The sequence below is a fragment of the Leopardus geoffroyi genome, chromosome D4, assembly GCF_018350155.1.
Source record: "Leopardus geoffroyi isolate Oge1 chromosome D4, O.geoffroyi_Oge1_pat1.0, whole genome shotgun sequence".
In the NCBI taxonomy this organism is placed as follows: Eukaryota; Metazoa; Chordata; class Mammalia; order Carnivora; family Felidae; genus Leopardus; species Leopardus geoffroyi.
In genome coordinates, this window is record NC_059342.1 from 2,118,063 (window position 1) to 2,135,326 (window position 17,264).

Genomic DNA, 17,264 nt, shown 5'->3' on the forward strand with positions numbered 1-17,264 from the left:
CTTCCCCGCCCCAGCTCAGCCCCAGGGCTGGACGCTGCACGGAGGCAGAGGGCAGCTCCCGGAGAAGACAGGGCTGACTGCAGACTGCACTCTGGAAGATGGTGGTGGTGCAGAGGGCGCCCATCCCTGGATGTTCAGGGACGCCCATGGTGACTGCAAGCCCCCGGAGGCCCCTCTCAGACCCCTTCCCTCCGGCCAGGGCATCTCCAGGCAGCGGCCCAGACGCATTTCCCAGCAAAACCATCTTTATTCCCACGCACACGCAGCGCCCCTGGGGGCTGCTGCCACCCCGCCCGCAGTCGTGCCCTCCCCCTCTCCCCCCAGCCAGGATCAGCACTGAAGGGTGGGCCCAGGGCTCCCTACGGGCTGCAGTGCTGCTTTTTCCTCCTCCCTGGGACAAAGGAGCCACACCTTCTCTTTGGAGGCAGAGAGGGCCGAAGCAGCCCCACGGCCAGGGCCCGCACCGAGCCCCTGAGGCTGGCCCCTGGGAGGGGCGTCTTCCCGGCAGCAGCGGCCAGACCCGCACGCAGAGCCCGCTTTCTGGACTTGGCAGCTGGGGGAGCGGCTGGGCTGCGGCCTATTCTCTGAGCAGCGGGGGCCTGGGCAGCTCCCCGCGGCCCGCGCCCTCCAGGGCTGGGGAGGCCCGGGGCCAGAGCAGGACTCTGGGAGAGCCCCCAGGGCAGCAGGCTGTGCCGAGAGGCCAGGAGGAAGGCCAGGCTGGGCAGCTCCTCCTCGTCCTCACTGGACCCATCTGCTGGCCCGCCAGGCTCCCTAGCAGGGGGGGCCTCTCTGAACACGGGGGCATCCCTGGGGCCCGGCCGAGGAGGGGTGCGCCCTGGCCCCTGGGGAGGAGAGGAGAGCCCACCAGCCCGGAGGGCAGGCAGCTCCTGTTGTCCTGGAGACGCGGCAAAGGATCTGGGTCTGCACGGGTGCGCGTGTGCCCGGCTGTGCCTCCGGAGGTCCTGGCACTCGCTGTCTGCTGGGCAGGCTTCACGGCTGACCCCTGGCCGGGCCCTGGCCTCACCCTCAGGCCCGGAGCCCAGTGTCGCTGCACAGTGACTCGGGGTTGTGGGCACACCGTCCTCCACCGCCAAGGCCACCAGTCTCTTCTCTACCAGCTGGGAGGAGGGAGGTGACGGTGACTGGCCAGCACGGGAGTGTGAGAGGGGAGGTGGGACGGTGGCATGGGGGGTGGGGGGTGGGAGGAGGGGACGGGTGGCCCGTGAGGCCCTGGCTCTCCTGATAGCCCCCTGAGTCCCTCCCTCCCTTCCCAGGCTCCACATCCTGTAGATGCCATTCTCTGCTCAGTACCTGCCCTGGAGCTCCTGGAGCTCGCCTCCCCAGTGCCACGCCTCCTAGGCGGGGAGCGGGGACCGAGTCACGTGTGCCTTGTACTGAGTGCCCTCCCTTCCCTGGCTCACCTGGGTCCCCTCCCTCCCCTGGCTCAGGTCCTCTCCTGCGTCTCTCTTTGCCCTGCTCACCTCTGCAAGGGAGAGTCCTTCCTCCTGCTCCAATGTCTCAGCGAGGGCCAAAAGATCCAGCTGTGGTTCTGAAGACAGCAGTTCTGCCAGGAATCGCGGGTGAATGACTGCCTCCACCTGGGACAGAAGGAACAGGCTGTGGGCACCTTGGCAGGGGGCACCTGTGAGCCAAGGAGGACCCGGAGGGAAAGTGGTCACGTGAAGCCCCACCCCGCCTTCTGCACAAGGCAGGATGTTTGAACCATCATGGTCACTGGCTGCACGCACACGCAGACAGGCGCACACGCACACACACACAGGCACACACAGGCACACATGCAGACAGCACAATTTCACACATGCATACACAGAGAGACAAAGCCTATACATACATACGTACATATATACACACGCACATACAAAAGCCACACAAATGCGTATGCACACACCCCCCCAACACATATGTGCCCACACAGAGACACAGAAGCATTCAAATGGTAGACACCAACATATCCTCACAAACATATGCATACACACACAGACACTCACACAGGCTCACCCACACCTGCACATGTGCACACACACACAAGTACACACACATTCATGTACACAAGTACCCACAGAGGCACACTACACATAGGCACAAACACGTGCATGGACGCACACGCACACACGTACACACAGGTGCACCCTACACGCAGGCACACTTACATGCACGTAAGCACATTCACACAAGTACACATACAAACAAACCCTTGCATGTGCATACATGCACACAAGTACACACACGCCACGCACACTACACGCAGGCACACACACGTGCACATAAGCACATTCACACAAATACACGCACATGCACACACATACATGTATGCACATGCACACAAGGCACACACACATGCACCCTACACGCAGGCACACACACATGCACATAAGCACGTTCACACAAGTACACACACAAACACTGGCATGTGTGTACATGTACACAAGTACACGCCCATGCACACACATAAATGGACGCATATGCACACAAGTATACACATATGCATGCACACAAGTACCCACACGCACATGCACATAAGCACATTCACTCAAATACACACACACAAACCCTTGCATGTACGTACATGCACACAAGTACACACACGCACACTACACGGAGGCACACACACGTGCACGTAAGCACATTCACACAAATACACGCACATGCACACACATACATGTATGCACATGCACACAAGAGCACACACATGCACCCTACACGCAGGCACACACACATGCACATAAGCACGTTCACACAAGTACACACACAAACCCGTGCATGTACGTACATGCACCCAAGTACACACATGCAAACACACACAGGCACACACACATGCATGTAAGCACGTTCACTCAAGTACACACACATACAAACACTTGCATGTATGTACACGCACTCAAGTACACACACATGCACACGCACACATAGACGCACAAACACACAGGTATACGCATGTGCATACACACAAGTACCCACAAGCACACTACACGCAGGCACACACATGCACATAAGCACATTCACACAAGTACACATACAAACAAACCCTTGCATGTACATACATGCACACAAGTACACACACGCCACGCACACTACACGCAGGCACACACACGTGCACGTAAGCACATTCACACAAATACACGCACATGCACACACATACATGTATGCACATGCACACAAGGCACACACACATGCACCCTACACGCAGGCACACACACATGCACATAAGCACGTTCACACAAGTACACACACAAACCCTTGCATGTACGTACATGCACCCAAGTACACGCATGCTCGTAAGCACATGCACCCAAGTACACACGCGTGCACACACACGTGCCTGCACACACACAGCTCAGGAACGAGGAACAGAGCTTGATCCCAAAGGCCCAGGCACAGCCCCACTCCGGGTGTCGGAGTGGCAATGCCTGGAATCTTCCAGACGCCAGGCTGTGGGCCAGCCCACCTTGGTGATGAAGTCTTCCTGGGAACACAGCTTGTCAATGTAGCTGAGAAGACCCGGGTCCAGGTAGATGGCGTCCTCGTCCTGCCGTGGCTCCTCTCCGTCCTGTCCCCATTCACCCGCTAGCGCCCCCGGGGCTGAGCAGGCAGGCCCCAGCAGCCCCTCCATGATGTCCACGTACTCTCTCACAGCCTCAGGGGGGATCTCCTTGGGTGCCTTGGGCTGCGGGGGTCTGTGTGGCTGCGGGCAGGGTGGCTGGGCCCTGGAGCCGGCCTTCCTGGGAATGCAGGCTGAGGCAGAGCGGGAAGGAGGGAGGAGGTGAGAGGGGCTCCAGCTTGCTCGTGGAGAGGGCAGGGTTTGGGGGACACTGATGTCGGTTGGGGCTGGGTCAGGGCCACCTGAAGCCACAGGCACCCTGGGACGGGGGGGGCTGAGGGGAGGAGCATCTAACAGCGTCTCCTGTGAGCAACAGAGGACCCACCGATTCTCCAAGGGTCTCCCCCGCAGCCCGCTTTCCAGGCAGAGTTTTGTGGGGTCCCTTGACAGGGAGGTGGGAGAGTAGTCACCAACTTGGCCAGGTCAATATCTCACGGTGACAAAGGGCAGCTACGACCCCGGGCTCTCTGGGGCTGGTTTGGTTGAAAGACCAAGGCCCACGTGAAGGAGGAGACAGGACGTGGGGACAGCGGCCTTCCCTAGGCCCCAATGCCTTCGGCCGCCAGCTCCCTTGGGAATGTGGGTGCTGTACCTGGCTGCCGGCCCCCCTCCAGGGCTGGGGACCCCTGTGTTCCAGGCTTGGGTGGGGCTGGAGCAGATGCGCCCTGGGCCACCTTCACCCACTGCAGCTTCTGAATCTGTATCTCCTCCTCTGCCTCAAACTCCATGAACCTGGGGGTGAGGAGACCCAGGCCACACTGAGGAGGGGCCCGGCTGTGGAGCCCAGGAAAGGCAGAGGCCGTGGGGGGACCGGAAGAGGCAGTGCCCGGCAGCGGCAGCCATGGTCCTGGCCCGCCAGGAGGCAGCAGGCTGGCCGATCCGGCCCGGCCCGGCCACAGAGGGGGTCCCACCTCCCCGGGGTCGCAGGTTCAGCCCCCATCCTGAGACCTTCACATGGAGGCAGGGGTGGGTGTCGATCAGGTTGGGGTTGAAGCCTGGGCAGGTAGGTGAGGAGGACCCTGTGCTCAGCCCGGCCTCACGGGTCCCACCGGCCTGGGGCTGGGACCCTGACTCACTTTCCTGCCATCTCGTAGTAGATGACCCGGTCAAAGTTGCTTCTGCACCGCCACTCCTGCACGGCCCGCCACACTCCCTCCTCCAGCGTCATGGTGGGCTTCAGGCGGGCCAGGGACCGAAGCACTGGGCTGCAAGCCCTGGGGGTCAGGCGGCGGCTGCGGCCTGGTGGCCCCCACCCTGCCCCACCCCCGCCCTGTGCAGCACGTGTTCCCCGCCCACGTGACTCAGTGCTGGCAGGTGACAGGCGGTGTCTGGCCGTGCAAACCAGCCCCCTCCAGGCGACCACTGTCACTGCCTCACACTGGGCAGCCCCGGGCCCTGGGCTCCAGGCTGACCACCCACCCGCACCCGGATCAGGGAGCTCTTTGCCCCCGGACCCCGCGTTCCATAATGACGATACCGAGCGTGCCGTGCCAGGCAGTGATCCTGTCCCCCGGTCCCCGGCGGGAAGTGCCGTCACCCCGTGTCCAGGGGGGGACCCCAGAGGACCCGCGCCGCACTGCCTTCCCAGAGCGGCACTGGCTCACACCCTCGTCTCCTCAGCCTGAGGCCCCCGCCCTGGGCACACCCCAGGGTCCTGGCTGAGGGCGGCCGGGGGCAGAAGGCGCTCACATGAGAAAGCAGGAGAGGGCTTCGGCGTCGGGGCTCTGCGGGAGGTGCCTGCGGGCCAGGACCTTGAAGCACTGCCAGCGTCTGAAGTTCTCGTACACACTCTTGGGGCTACAGGAGTCCGTGGGCGAGGCCTTGGCGGGGCCGCTGGCCAGGCTGCCCTCCCTGGCAGCTGCGGGGGACTGCGGCCCTGCGGTCCCCGGGGGCACCATGGGGGCCAGCCGGACAGCCGGGGGGGGAGCCTGAGGTCGAAGGCCTGGGCTGGAGCCTCCCTTGCCGGCCCAGGTGCCCCCGACGGCTGGCGTGGACACGGGGCTCTCCGCTGCCGACGTTGCCAGGAACAGGGGCGTGGGACACGCAGCACCCCCACAGAGGGCCCCGGGAGGACTCCAGCGAACGGGGGCCTGGGTGAGGACGACGGTCTGAGTCTGGGGGGCATCTGCGGGCCCCCACTCTGACCTGACCTGGACGATGACGTTACAGGCCCGGGTCCCACCTGGGCCATGGACGGCATCTCCTGCCACCAGCGGTCTCCTGCAGAAAGTGGGCAGCACCACGGGGCTGCCAGGCGTGAATGGCGGGGTCACGTGGGGCGGCGAGTGCTGCCCCCGGGGTGACCAGTGCGAGGCGCCAGCAGCAGGTGGGGGAAACGGCTGTGCCGTCAAAGAAGACACGGAGGCCTCCGGGTCCATGGCCACATGCGGTCCCAGCACTGGAGATGCTGTGGACAAAAGGGAAGGGCCGGATCGAGTCGGAGAATCGCAGCCAGGACGCAGGATCCTGGGCCCCTTTGCTCACTAGGGAGCGGAGTGGGGAATTGCGACACGGGAGGGACGCTTACAGCAAAAGGTGCGGTTTGCAAGTGTCCTGGAGTGATTTCCATGCTCTGGCCTCCAGACGACAATTACTGTCCCGCCCTTCTCAACAAGACAGCCTGCCTGCCTGGAGGAGGCAGCCTTGGCCCAAACTGACTCTGGGAACCTCCCCAGGACCCCAGACACCACCTTCCATCCTCCTGGGCTGTCCTCCTGGACGAGGGGCTGGGTGGACATCTGCCCCGTGGGAAATGCCCTCGGCCGGCTCCCAGGCGGCTTGGGTTCTGCTCCCAGGTACGTCCGAGTCACCTGAAGGGCCTTTGTGAACGGGCAGCGTCTAAACCATTTGGGCCCCTCTCCTGCTCAGACCCCCAATGCCTGACGCTCAGTATAACTCCCTCCCTTTCTTCCTGTCCTAACATAAGGAAACAAACGCTTGTAATATCTTTCTCCCTATAAACGCGGCCTCCAAGCCCCCACGTAACCCCGTCTTAGGAACCCCCACAGCCCACACGCAGCACGGGCCAGGTTCTGCCACCGCTCAGCAGCTCGGATCCTGGGAGAGTGTGAGGCAGGCGTCATGTTCCCTGGTTCCTGTCACTCGCAGCCCACGGTGGCTACAGAAGATTAGCAAAGGGCAATGCAGAGGGGGCAGCGGGCTGTTGGGGTGGGGGGGACTCTGGAGCCGGGTCACGTGGGACTGGTTGTGGGAATGCTGGCTTCTGTGGTCTTCCCCTTCCAGCTCCAACAGTGAAAGTGAAGACACACGAGGAGCCCAGCATGAGCCCAGTGCCAGAAGGAAAAGGGGCTGGATCCTGTGCCTGTTCATGAAGAACCCACGCAGGTCCTCGTTCGGGAGGACAAGGGACACACCTGCACATCTAACTGATCAACAGGTGTCCCACGACATGTCATACAACCATAGAAGATGGTCCTCCCGTCCAGGCTCCCCTCCTACCCCCTGTAAGGAGGACTCAGCTTTCACAGATGCTGCTTGGGACACCCAACCACACTACACTCTGTTCCCCATCCACGGCACAGGGACGTGGAATACAAGCAGACTCTTCATCTCAAAGGTGGCTCCCAGGGTTGAGGGTTGGCCAGGAAACACTGGACAAGATGAAGCAGGTTGAAGGACCGCACGTCCTCAAGAGGAAGAGGGACCCAGAACAGCTGAGGAACCCAAGGCCTACCTTGGTTGAGGCCACCTGATGCCCTGTCCCTGCTGAATCTATGAAAAGGGTCACCTGTGCTGGGGAGAAGTCAGCTCTGGGCTGGAAGGAGTGGAAGTCCTGGGCCGGGGGTGTTAGAGGAACCTCCAGCCCCGCTCCCGGGGAGGACATTGACCATAAGACCGCCCCACTGAACCACGTCCTGGCTCAGACCATCTCCCGCCACATCCCTATCAGGCACTATGGAGACCCAGAATCTGCAGTCAAGTCCCTCGGAGGGTATGGTGGGGGAGGTCCAGGTGTCTGAGGAATACCACACCGGCTGTCCTTTCCCTGGGACCCTGCCTGTGCCACCACCACGACACGGTGCCACCTCTCCTACAAACTGTCAAAGTGGTGTGTGACTCCAGAGACACGCAGTGTGCCTGCCTCCATCCGTTCTCCACACCCAGGGCATTTCCCCCTACGAGGTCTCGACCCGCCCTCCTCCCCAGGGTCCTTGCCTCCCAGGAAGGTTTCCACGGACTCCCAGCCTCCCAGATGAGCTGTCCTTGGCCCCCACCCTCTTTCCCTACCCAACCCCCACCCCAACCCCCATGTGCCCCTGTGCCCAAGTGTCACATTTGAATCCCACGGATTTGAGGGATGGCAGGGACGCAGACACACCTGCCCAACCCACCGGCTTACCTCCTTCTGAAGCCATCCCCGCAGGCTTGGGCAGGGACCACTGTATCCTACAGCCACCACAATGAGAAACGTCAAGTCCAGGTCCCAGACAGCGACCTGCTCCGGCAGATGCTCAAGATCCAATTAAGGAGGGAAAAGTTTGAATGTAAACAGGGACAGAATGTAGGGCTCCTGACATTCTGCCGCGGGGGAGGGGCCGAGGGCCAGGGCCCTGGGTGGCGGTGGGGAGACATTCCCTGAGGGCTCTGGCAGGTAGGCAAGGACCACAAGTCCCTCTCAAATGACACAGGGGCAACACAATTGCTGTGTGCCTTTGGAGGCAATTTATACAAGTTGTTCAGATTCCGAGCACCGAGGTGTTACTCGGTGGTCCTTTGCTTCCGTTTTCATCCATCGGCCGAGTTTGTGTCCCTCAACCCAGTCTGCTTCCCACCTGGCTCTTGACTCACTTCAACCGAGGCCGGACTTTCCGAACAAGATTCAGAACATGTATTGTGATGAACACATGGGTCCTGAAGGCCACATGGAACTGAGGTTCCAAATGAGCATGGTCTCAGCAGATCCCGCGTGCCTGCTTGCACACGGGTCCTTCTGTCCTCGCCGCCCTCCGGTGCTGGAAGCTGCTCAGACTCCAGCAGGACGAGCCTTACTAATGCTCTCCTCTGCTGGAAAGCCCCAGCCTATCAGACAAAGGTCGTGCAGCCCACACATGCAGGACCAGAAATCTCTACTTTTTGTTTCCCAGCATCCTGTGCTGTCATTCAACATTGACTGTTAACATTTTTCCTTCTTTTAGTGGAATATCTCAAAGAATCAATAGCTTTGTGTGGTTCAATGTCAAAGGACATAAACGAATGTGCAGTGATGACTCTTCCTCCCACCTCTTACTCCTGGGCACCAAGCCCCTTTCTCGCAGGAAACCAGTGTTATCTGTGACGTTCAAATCTTCAGAGAGACGGATTATGCAACTAAAAGTACATGTGAGCTATGTTCATTTTCAAAAAATGCTTGTATTTTTTTCTGTGGCTAAAAGTTGACCCATATTCCAAACTAGGTGTGAGTGTGCCCAGTGATTGACTTTATGCTGATACTGTGGCTCCTGTCCTTATTTCTGGAGACTGGATTCTGGGAACATGGAGTTCTACAGTCCTTTACATTTCAAGGACCCTGTGGAATAGGGTGGCTGGATTTAGCATATGAAATAATGGATGCTCAATTGAGTTAGAATTTCAGATAATAGGGATCAGCTTTTAGAATAATTGTGTCCCATGCAATATTTTGGATATAGCTTTTAATGGAAATTTGTTCCCAGTTGATTTGAATTTTGCATTTAGCTGGGGTTCTGTACTTTATATGGCATCTCTACCCAAACAGTGTAATATATTCAGCTAATATTAGTCACCCTGTGAGAAAGAGAACTTGGATTAGGAGACTCAAGAGTGCTACTTTGAAAAAAAAAAGAGTGCTATCTTGGCTCACCCACAAAATCATTTGCCTGCGCACACGCACGCGCACACACAGACACAGTGTCTATAGGCTCTTTGGGTGATGTGGAATTTGGAGGCGCCAAATATACAGATTGAGTATCTGGAATTAATGGGACTAAGGACAGAAGTAAGGGATAGGAAACCTTCCCCTTCCTAACATCCTATAGTCCTGGTTTTCCTAGGGGTTAAAATCAATCCCCATGAAATGGATGTGCACCTGCCATCTATCCACTGACGTCCAACCCCCATTCACACAACCAGCTTCCTCTAAGTTCTAATTGGCCAATGCTAGCCTGGAAGCCCTGCTCACGGGGTTGTGTATTTCCTGTCTGCATGAGAGACCCTTGTTCTTTGGAATCCATGCTCATCATGCATGTGGCCCCATCTGCACGAGAATCATGGGAGCACCTCTTTAAAGTCTTGTTTGATTCTTCTTTTCATATTGCACATCAACATCAGTTTACAGGGAAGGTTCAAAATGATATGAAAGACATTGGACTTTTGTGTTGTCAGAAGAGCGGACTGTTAGGAAATTGGCCAAGGGTGACGAGGGTTAAGAACCTCAGTGGTTTCCACCAATCTCTTGGGAGACCTGCTTCACTCCTGCTCTCACAGCAGTGCAGCTCCTAGGATGGCAGGGTGTTGGGGAAGGAAAGGGAGGTTTAGAAGGATGGCTCCACACTGAACATACACTGAAAAAGACTCCTGGTTAAGGCACTGAAACAATTCCTTGCCCCCTTGAGGAAAAGTTGACTCCAAGGGCCACCACTGTGTGGAAACTGAACAGTGGACACCCTGATGCGGAAAGGCACTGGACTTTGAGTTCAGGACCTGGAGTTCCTCCCCTCCCCCTGCTCCGTACTATAGTCATGTAAGAGAGTCATTTCCCAATTCCTCTCCAATCTCCACACGGTTTCTAAGTTTTCTCCCAACTCCCACCCTGACGGGGCCCAGGGATTATTTATATTAGCACTTCTGGAGTGCAGGACCAGCCACCCAAAGCAGGTGAGCTCCACGGTGCAGCCCTTCAGGACATTCCCCAGGCCTCTCCCACTCTGCAGTGTGGAAGGGACTCTCCACAGGCACCCATCTTTGTGTTCTCTCTGCCAGCTGCTCTGAGCACGCTTCCTGGACGTGAGCTGGGGAGATGAGCTGAGAGCCACTCAAGCAAATCATAGTGAACTTTATTGCAAACATCCCTGCTGGGCATTGAAAAATGAACAACTTGGAGACACTTCTCAAGACCTGAGCTTTTATCCGGGGAAGGCTGAAATGGGTTTCAAGCAACAGCTTTGTTTTAGAGAGTTTTGAGGCAAAATGTACTCAGGCACTCGTGAAAGCAGGCTCCTTCTTGTTTGCTCCCTGTGTCCAGTCAGTCAACCAATTATTGCTAAGATTCTCACTCAGGGCTCAGAGGTAGGACTTGAGTGACCCTTCTCAGGGCCACTGATAAAAGATGACACTGCAGAAAACTTCTCTGGTCCCAATTCTGCAATCATTTTCGAACACTCCGAAATCTAGCGTCCAGAAGCAGATGGCATCAAATTAGCCCAAATGTAACTTGGGAAGACTGGTCCTAGGAGGGAGTAAGAGCATCCCTTTAGACCCTGATCTCTGGCCGTTCCTGCATTAACTTCTGAGACAAACCCATCTCTGGACACGGATCCCAGGCCTCAGAAGAGGGATGGCCTTCCACACAAGCAAGGACATTAGCAGAGTGGGGGATATCATGCTTGTGTCTCTTGGAGTCTGCAGCCCGTGGACTTGGAGGTGTGCCGTGCGAGGTTTCATCGTTCTGCTGTGGCTGAGAAATAGCACGAAGGTGGCAATTGGCCACAAGGAGGTTGTGGAGGTTGAAGCTTCTCCCAAGAATATTACAAAATCTGGTCAGGAAGTTGAGTCTTTTTTTTAAAAAAATCAGTTGAAATTCTTCGCTGTTTTGAAAAGGAGGGAGGGGAGGGCAAATCGTTCCCAGCCCACCTGTGTGACTGCATCTGTCCAGCAGGATCAAAGGCACAGCACAAGCCTCTAAGGAGACGTCCGTGCATCACAGGTACCGAGCAGCCCGTGTATCAGCAGCTACACTAAGGAACCTAACCTGGCACAGGCAGTGCCTTCGGGAAACTCTGGGAGAGGAGGCGGGGAGGGAGGGGGCCCTTGGAGTGTTCCCCAGGTCTGCATTCTCCGCCTGATCTGTTCCTTCATGGAACCTTCGGGCTCGGGCGTCCAAGGGGCACAGCACTTGTGGAAAGGCGGGGACGAGAAGAGGGACGGGCGGTCCCGGCCGAGGGCGGCCGTGGCCCCACCGGAGGCCGTGGGGCTGCAGGTGCACCTGGTCCCTAACTCGGTGGGAAGGCCGCGTCAGAGGGCGCGGAGCGCACGTGTGCGGTGTTACAATCGCCAGTGCTGGCTTCACAGGCGCCGGCTCCAAGGCTGGACGGCCATAAAGAGTCCGTCCCGTCTGAGCTAGAGCCGCCCGAGTGGCTTCCCAGCGCGAGAGGGTCCCCTGGTGCCCTACCCCGCAGGGACCTCCAGGCGCGTCCCTGCGTGTCCTTTGCCCGCCCACGCACGCCCAGGGGGGCGGGGCTGCAGCGCTCCTGGACCCGCCCCCCAGTGCCCGCCGCGTCCGTCCGTTGAGGCGGTGCGCCGGGGAGCGCGCGCGCGTACGTGGGGGCGGGGCTCCACGGCCCTTCCGGCTGGAGGCGGTGCCCTGCCTGGCGGCCTCGTGCCACCGTGACGTCAAGTCGAGGCCAGGGACGCGCGCCGTTAGTCGCTCAGGCGTAGCTGCGGTCGCCCTGTTAAGGCCTTAGCTTGTGCGCGCGCGTGTCACGTAGCAACCGGCCGCGTGGACGCTCGGCGACCGCCGCCGCGACGGTGAGCTGACGCGCGAGTGTTTCGGGCGGTGAGCGGGTGTGGACCGTGCGGGGCTGAGACCGGTTCTTGGGAGTCGGTGTCGGCAGCGGGTTCCCGGACGGCGTTGAGTCTGGGGGTCTTCGCCTCGGCCTCTCGACCCAGTGGTTCTGAGGCGGGTTCTTGGGTGGCGGCAGGGTCCGGCGGCGTGGGTCTGGGGTCAGGTGTGTGGAATGGGCGGGTGGCGAGGAGACGTCGTGGTTGGCGTCTGAGGGTGCAGCTCCGCGAGGGAAGTGGAGCACAGGTGGCACTGATGCGGAAGTGAAGGAAAAACCAACATCAGTAGGTAAGATTCCATTAAGTAGGTGGAATTGACAAGGAAGAGTATTTTCTGTTTAATTGTAAATTATTTGCACATCCATGGTATCAATGAAGTGAAATACGTGTGTGTATATTCATGAAATACGTGTGTGTATATACGTGTGAAGTGAAATACGTGTGTGTATATTTGGGTCCGGTGCAGCTGGTTCGGATTCTGAAGCCATTGCCAGCACACGCTGCTGCCTGTTCCTTTGGGATTTAAGGTGGTTTATGCTTGTGTTCTGTGGGAGTGAGGAGACTCTGAGGGTGAGTTTGTAGTGCAAAGTGTATGTATATGTGTTCGTGGGTTGTTGAGATTCAGTGTTTATTTGAGGATAAGTTTTGTGTTTGGTTGGAGATTGGGACGTTGTCGGTGGTTGTATCTGGAAATGTGGTGTGGTGTATGTGTGTTTGCGGGTCTCCTACAGATTGTAGGATTTCATGGGCAGTGGTGGCTTTGTACCTGTCATATTAAAGAGTCTCTTGGAAATGTGTTTACATGGATTCTTAGTTGAGGTTTGTCTTTTTATAGAGTTGATGGGAACGTGACTAGTATATCCGCATCTGTGTGTTGGTGATGTCTATGTGGATGTTTGGGGTTAAGTGGAAGACACGAGTGTGTTTCTTCAGGGTGGGGTTAAGTTTATTTAGCGGGTTTGAGTTGTAATTCAGATGTAGTCCAGGTGTTTGGGTTATGTGTTTGTAATTTAGGACTTTGGGATTGTTTGTGTATGTATGTTATTCCCTTGAATGTTGGCAGTTTGTAGTGTCAGGTTTGGAAGGGTTAGCTGCTTGTGCCTACTGGCAATATTGGGGAGAGTGTGTTTATTACTTTTGGTGTAGGGTCTCTGCATATTTTCTATGAAAATAAGTAAAGAGCTCTCAGGCACTACCAGTCACTCCCATATGTAGACCCAGTAAGAAAAAGCATACCTGACTACTCCAGCAGTAGAAGATTTTCTCCTTGCCCAACAACAGCCCAGCCAATGGAAAACTGCCACCACATCAAACTCTTGATCTTCTCCAACGAACTTTGATTCAAAACCGCTCCTCCCAACTTACTCCTTTTATAAAAACAAGCATCTCTTTTTGTTCTCTAGGCTTGCCTATGGTTTGCCATAGTTTGCGTGTTCCAAATTGCTTTTCCTCTGCTATTCCTGAATAAAGTAATTTTGCTGGTAAAATGGCTGGCTATTTTTAAGGTTGACATTTTGAAAAGTGGATGGGTCCTTTGTGCACTCAGGACATGCTGTATTGTTACATGCATTTCTTTTGTGATTTCCAGGAGTTGTGAGCACATATCTGGGGGGTGAGGACAGTATGTGACTGTTTCATAGGTATGACTGGCAGTGTGTCAGAAATGTGCAGACGAATGGATTGTATGGTGTGGGCTTAATCTGTATTCTGGAAGATGGTGGAGTTATTGAGTATATGAGAGTGTGATTATGTGTATGTGGGTTATGTGAAGCTTTATGTGTATTGGGAGGTATAAGGTGGTTTGTTTTCACATTTGTAGTGTGCTGGGTAATTTGGGATATATTTGGGGCTTGTGAGAAATGTGTGTTGTGTTTGTATTCAAGGAGCATGGCAGATTGGATGAATATTTTTTATGGTGAGTGTTTGCATTTTTCATTAGGGGCTTATTAGTATGTATCTGGGAATATTTTTGTATTGACAGAGTAATGGAGTTATGTGTTTATACAGGGGAGTTGGAGAATTGTATTTGTATGTACTGAGGGTGCATAATACGGTTTTGTGAGTACTTAGGAATGTGGAAATTTGAGACCTTTCATTGGGGACTTCAAAGGGTTTTATGTGTATTTATATATGATGTGCCAGAGGGGTTTCCTTGTTGTAGGAGTGTATACTAGTTTGTATGTACATTTATCAGCACACATGTGAATTTTGTAAGTTTATTCATAGGGTTTGGGGTTGTCTGGAATAGTCAAAGTTATCTCCTTTGGAGAATGCTAGGGTTTTTGTACATTTTGGGGATTGTTTGGGAAGTGTGGTGGTAATGTTGTATTCTGGAAATGTGAAGATGATGCATAGTGTTTTGGGTGATGTCTGTATTTAGAGATTTGGAGTGTGTGTGTGTGGGTGTGTGTTTGTGTTCATGTGTGGAAGTTTGAATGTAGAGTGCAATGATTGTTGGTGTTTTGTGTGTATCCGTGAGGGTTCTATGTATATTTATATTCATGGCTAGTTTGTGAGTATGTGTGTTCATGGGTTCAGGGATTCGCTTGTGTCATTTCGGGAATGTAATGGTTGCAGAATTTGGCTAGTTGGCTTATATGCATGGTTTCAGCATTTATGGGGTAGTCTTCTATGGATTTGGTAAATTAGGTTTTTTTTGTGGCTGTGTGTGTATTTGGGTTCATGGTAGCTTATGGGGTGTGTATTCTACAAGATGTGGGAGGTTCAGTGTATATATTTTGAAACAGTCTGAGTAGGTTGTGTTTGTGTTCCGGAATGGTAGAGTATGTGCATTTTAGAGCTGTGATATTATGGGAATATTTTGGGGTGGTTCATGAAACTACTGGGTACATGGTAGTATTTGAGAGCCTATGTGTCTTTTCAGGGTATTCACTGTAAACTTTTGGGTAGCGTGTTCATTGTTCATGTTTGTATTTGGGCACCAGTTGTGTGTGTGTATATACTTGTAGGTATGGCATGTGAGTATTTGAGGTGAATCAGGTTTTGTCTGTAAAAATCTGGTTAGTAAGAGGTTGTTTGTAGTATATTCAGGGTGCAGGTAGAAATTGTATGTATGTATTTAGGTATATGAAAGGTTGTATATTTTGGGGATATGCAACATTTTTATTTTGTATATTTGGGTAAAAGTTTAGGGTATTACTTGGGATACAAGTGAATTATGTGCACATGTTTTTGTGAATGAAGATAGGGTGCACTGGAACTGGCTTGTACTAGCTTGGAATAGTTAATGGTGCATATTTCTTCCCAGTTCTATGACATCAGGTGGAATTAGTCATGCTGAGAATATGAACACTAGGCAAATTGTTAAATGCCACAGATTAACGCTTTACCACCTACCCCTAAAGATCATTTTATTAAACATTTACCAGAATTTAACCACTGGTGTATGGGGGTGTGGTGCGTGTGAAGCAAGAGAGAGAGAGCATGAGTGTGAAGCAAGAGCAAGAGAGCGAGCGAGCATGGGGGAGAGGGGCAAAGGGAGGGAGAGAGGAAGAGAGGGAGAGAGGAAGAGAGGGAGAGAGGGAGGGAGGGAGGGAGGGAGAGAGAGAGACAGAGACAGAGACAGAGACAGAGAATATCCCAAGCAGGCTCCATGCCTGGCATCATGACTTGAGCTGAAATCAGAGTCGGTTATGGTTAGAGTTAGCTTTTAGGGATTAGGGTTAGGGTTAGGGTATGTGTCTTGTATTTTGCCGCTCAGACCTCTCCAAATGGTTAGGGTTGGGTTTAGGATTAGGGTATGTGCATGCAGTACAGAAACCTCTTCAGAGAATAAAATCCCAGACTTCTGCTGGAGTGAGAATAGACACAGTAGAAATCTAGGATAGTTCTATTTTTAATTGTTTAAGGAACCTCCCTACTGTCTTCCACAGTGGCTGCACCAGTTTGCATTCCCTCCAACAGTTCATGAAGGTTCCTTTATCTCCACAACCTTACCAACACTTGTGTTTTTGATTTTAGCCATTCTGACAGGTTTGAGTTGATAATTCATTGTGGTTTTGATTTGTATTTGATAATGAGTGATGTTGAGCAATTTTCATGTGTCAGCCATCTGTATGACTTTGGAGAAATGTCTGTTCATGTCTTTTGCCCATTTTTAAATTGGATTATTTGTATTTTTGGTGTTGGGTTTGTATTTTATTAGAGATGCCATTTGTAGATTGTCTTTTATTTTGTTTCCTTTGCTATGTTGAAGATTTTTATTTTGATATACTCCTAATAGTTAATTTTCTTTTGTTTCCTTTGCCTCAGGAGATATATCTAGAAAGAAGTTGTTACAGCCAATATCAGAGACATTACTACCTATGATCTTCCCTAGGATTTTTATGGTTTCAGTTCTCACATTTAGGTTTTTAGTCCATTTTGAGTTTATTTTGTGCATGTTGTAAGAAAATGGTCTGGTTTCATTCTTTTACATGTAGCTGTCCAATTTTCCAAACACCATTTGTTGAAGATCTTTTCATAGTTTAAATCTGAAAATCTATACCTATTAACTTTCCATTCTCCTCTCTACCCCACACCTGGCAACCATTATTTTTTCTCTTTGTGAATTTGACTACTCTATATACATCATATAAATGGAATCTTAAAGTATTTGTCTGTATTTTTGTGAGTGGCTTATTGAATTTAACCTAAGGTCCTCAAGTTTTATCCATGTTGTAATACATTAGAGAATTTCATTGCTTTTAAATGCTAAATAACATTTTGTTTTATGTATATAGCACATTTACCTATGTGTTTATTGGTTGGACAATTGGGTTACATCCCACATAATGTGACTAATTCTGCTCTGAACATGAATGTATAAATATCTCTTGAAAACCTTGCTTTTGTTTCTTTTGGGCGTATTCCCAGAAATGCAGTTGCTGGG

General features: G+C 53.6%; 1 protein-coding gene and 1 long non-coding RNA gene across 2 annotated transcripts; both read right to left on the reverse strand.

Annotated features, from left to right (window-relative positions):
• Nucleotides 1-240: 240 nt before the first annotated feature.
• LOC123593194 (NUT family member 2G-like) lies at nt 241-10,013 on the reverse strand. Its single transcript, XM_045468766.1, has 7 exons — nt 7,980-10,013; nt 5,309-6,026; nt 4,696-4,824; nt 4,212-4,351; nt 3,467-3,753; nt 1,482-1,598; nt 241-1,118 (listed from the first exon to the last, which is right to left on the reverse strand). Exons 1-7 carry the CDS (start codon nt 7,993-7,995, stop codon nt 360-362), a joined length of 2,166 nt encoding a protein of 721 aa, XP_045324722.1. The 5' UTR covers nt 7,996-10,013; the 3' UTR covers nt 241-359.
• Nucleotides 10,014-10,629: 616 nt separating this feature from the next.
• Nucleotides 10,630-11,978, reverse strand: LOC123592605. Its single transcript, XR_006709867.1, has 2 exons — nt 11,447-11,978; nt 10,630-11,367 (listed from the first exon to the last, which is right to left on the reverse strand). It is a non-coding gene; the product is annotated as an uncharacterized LOC123592605 (long non-coding RNA).
• Nucleotides 11,979-17,264: the final 5,286 nt, after the last annotated feature.

Excerpts from the sequence above, each read along its gene's own strand:
- LOC123593194 (XM_045468766.1), bottom strand. Across the intron at positions 4,352-4,695 it reads TACTACGAGATGGCAGGAAA|GTTCATGGAGTTTGAGGCAG; the intron begins GTGAGTCAGGGT and ends CCTCACCCCCAG. Across the intron at positions 1,599-3,466 it reads AGGAAGACTTCATCACCAAG|GTGGAGGCAGTCATTCACCC; the intron begins GTGGGCTGGCCC and ends CTTCTGTCCCAG.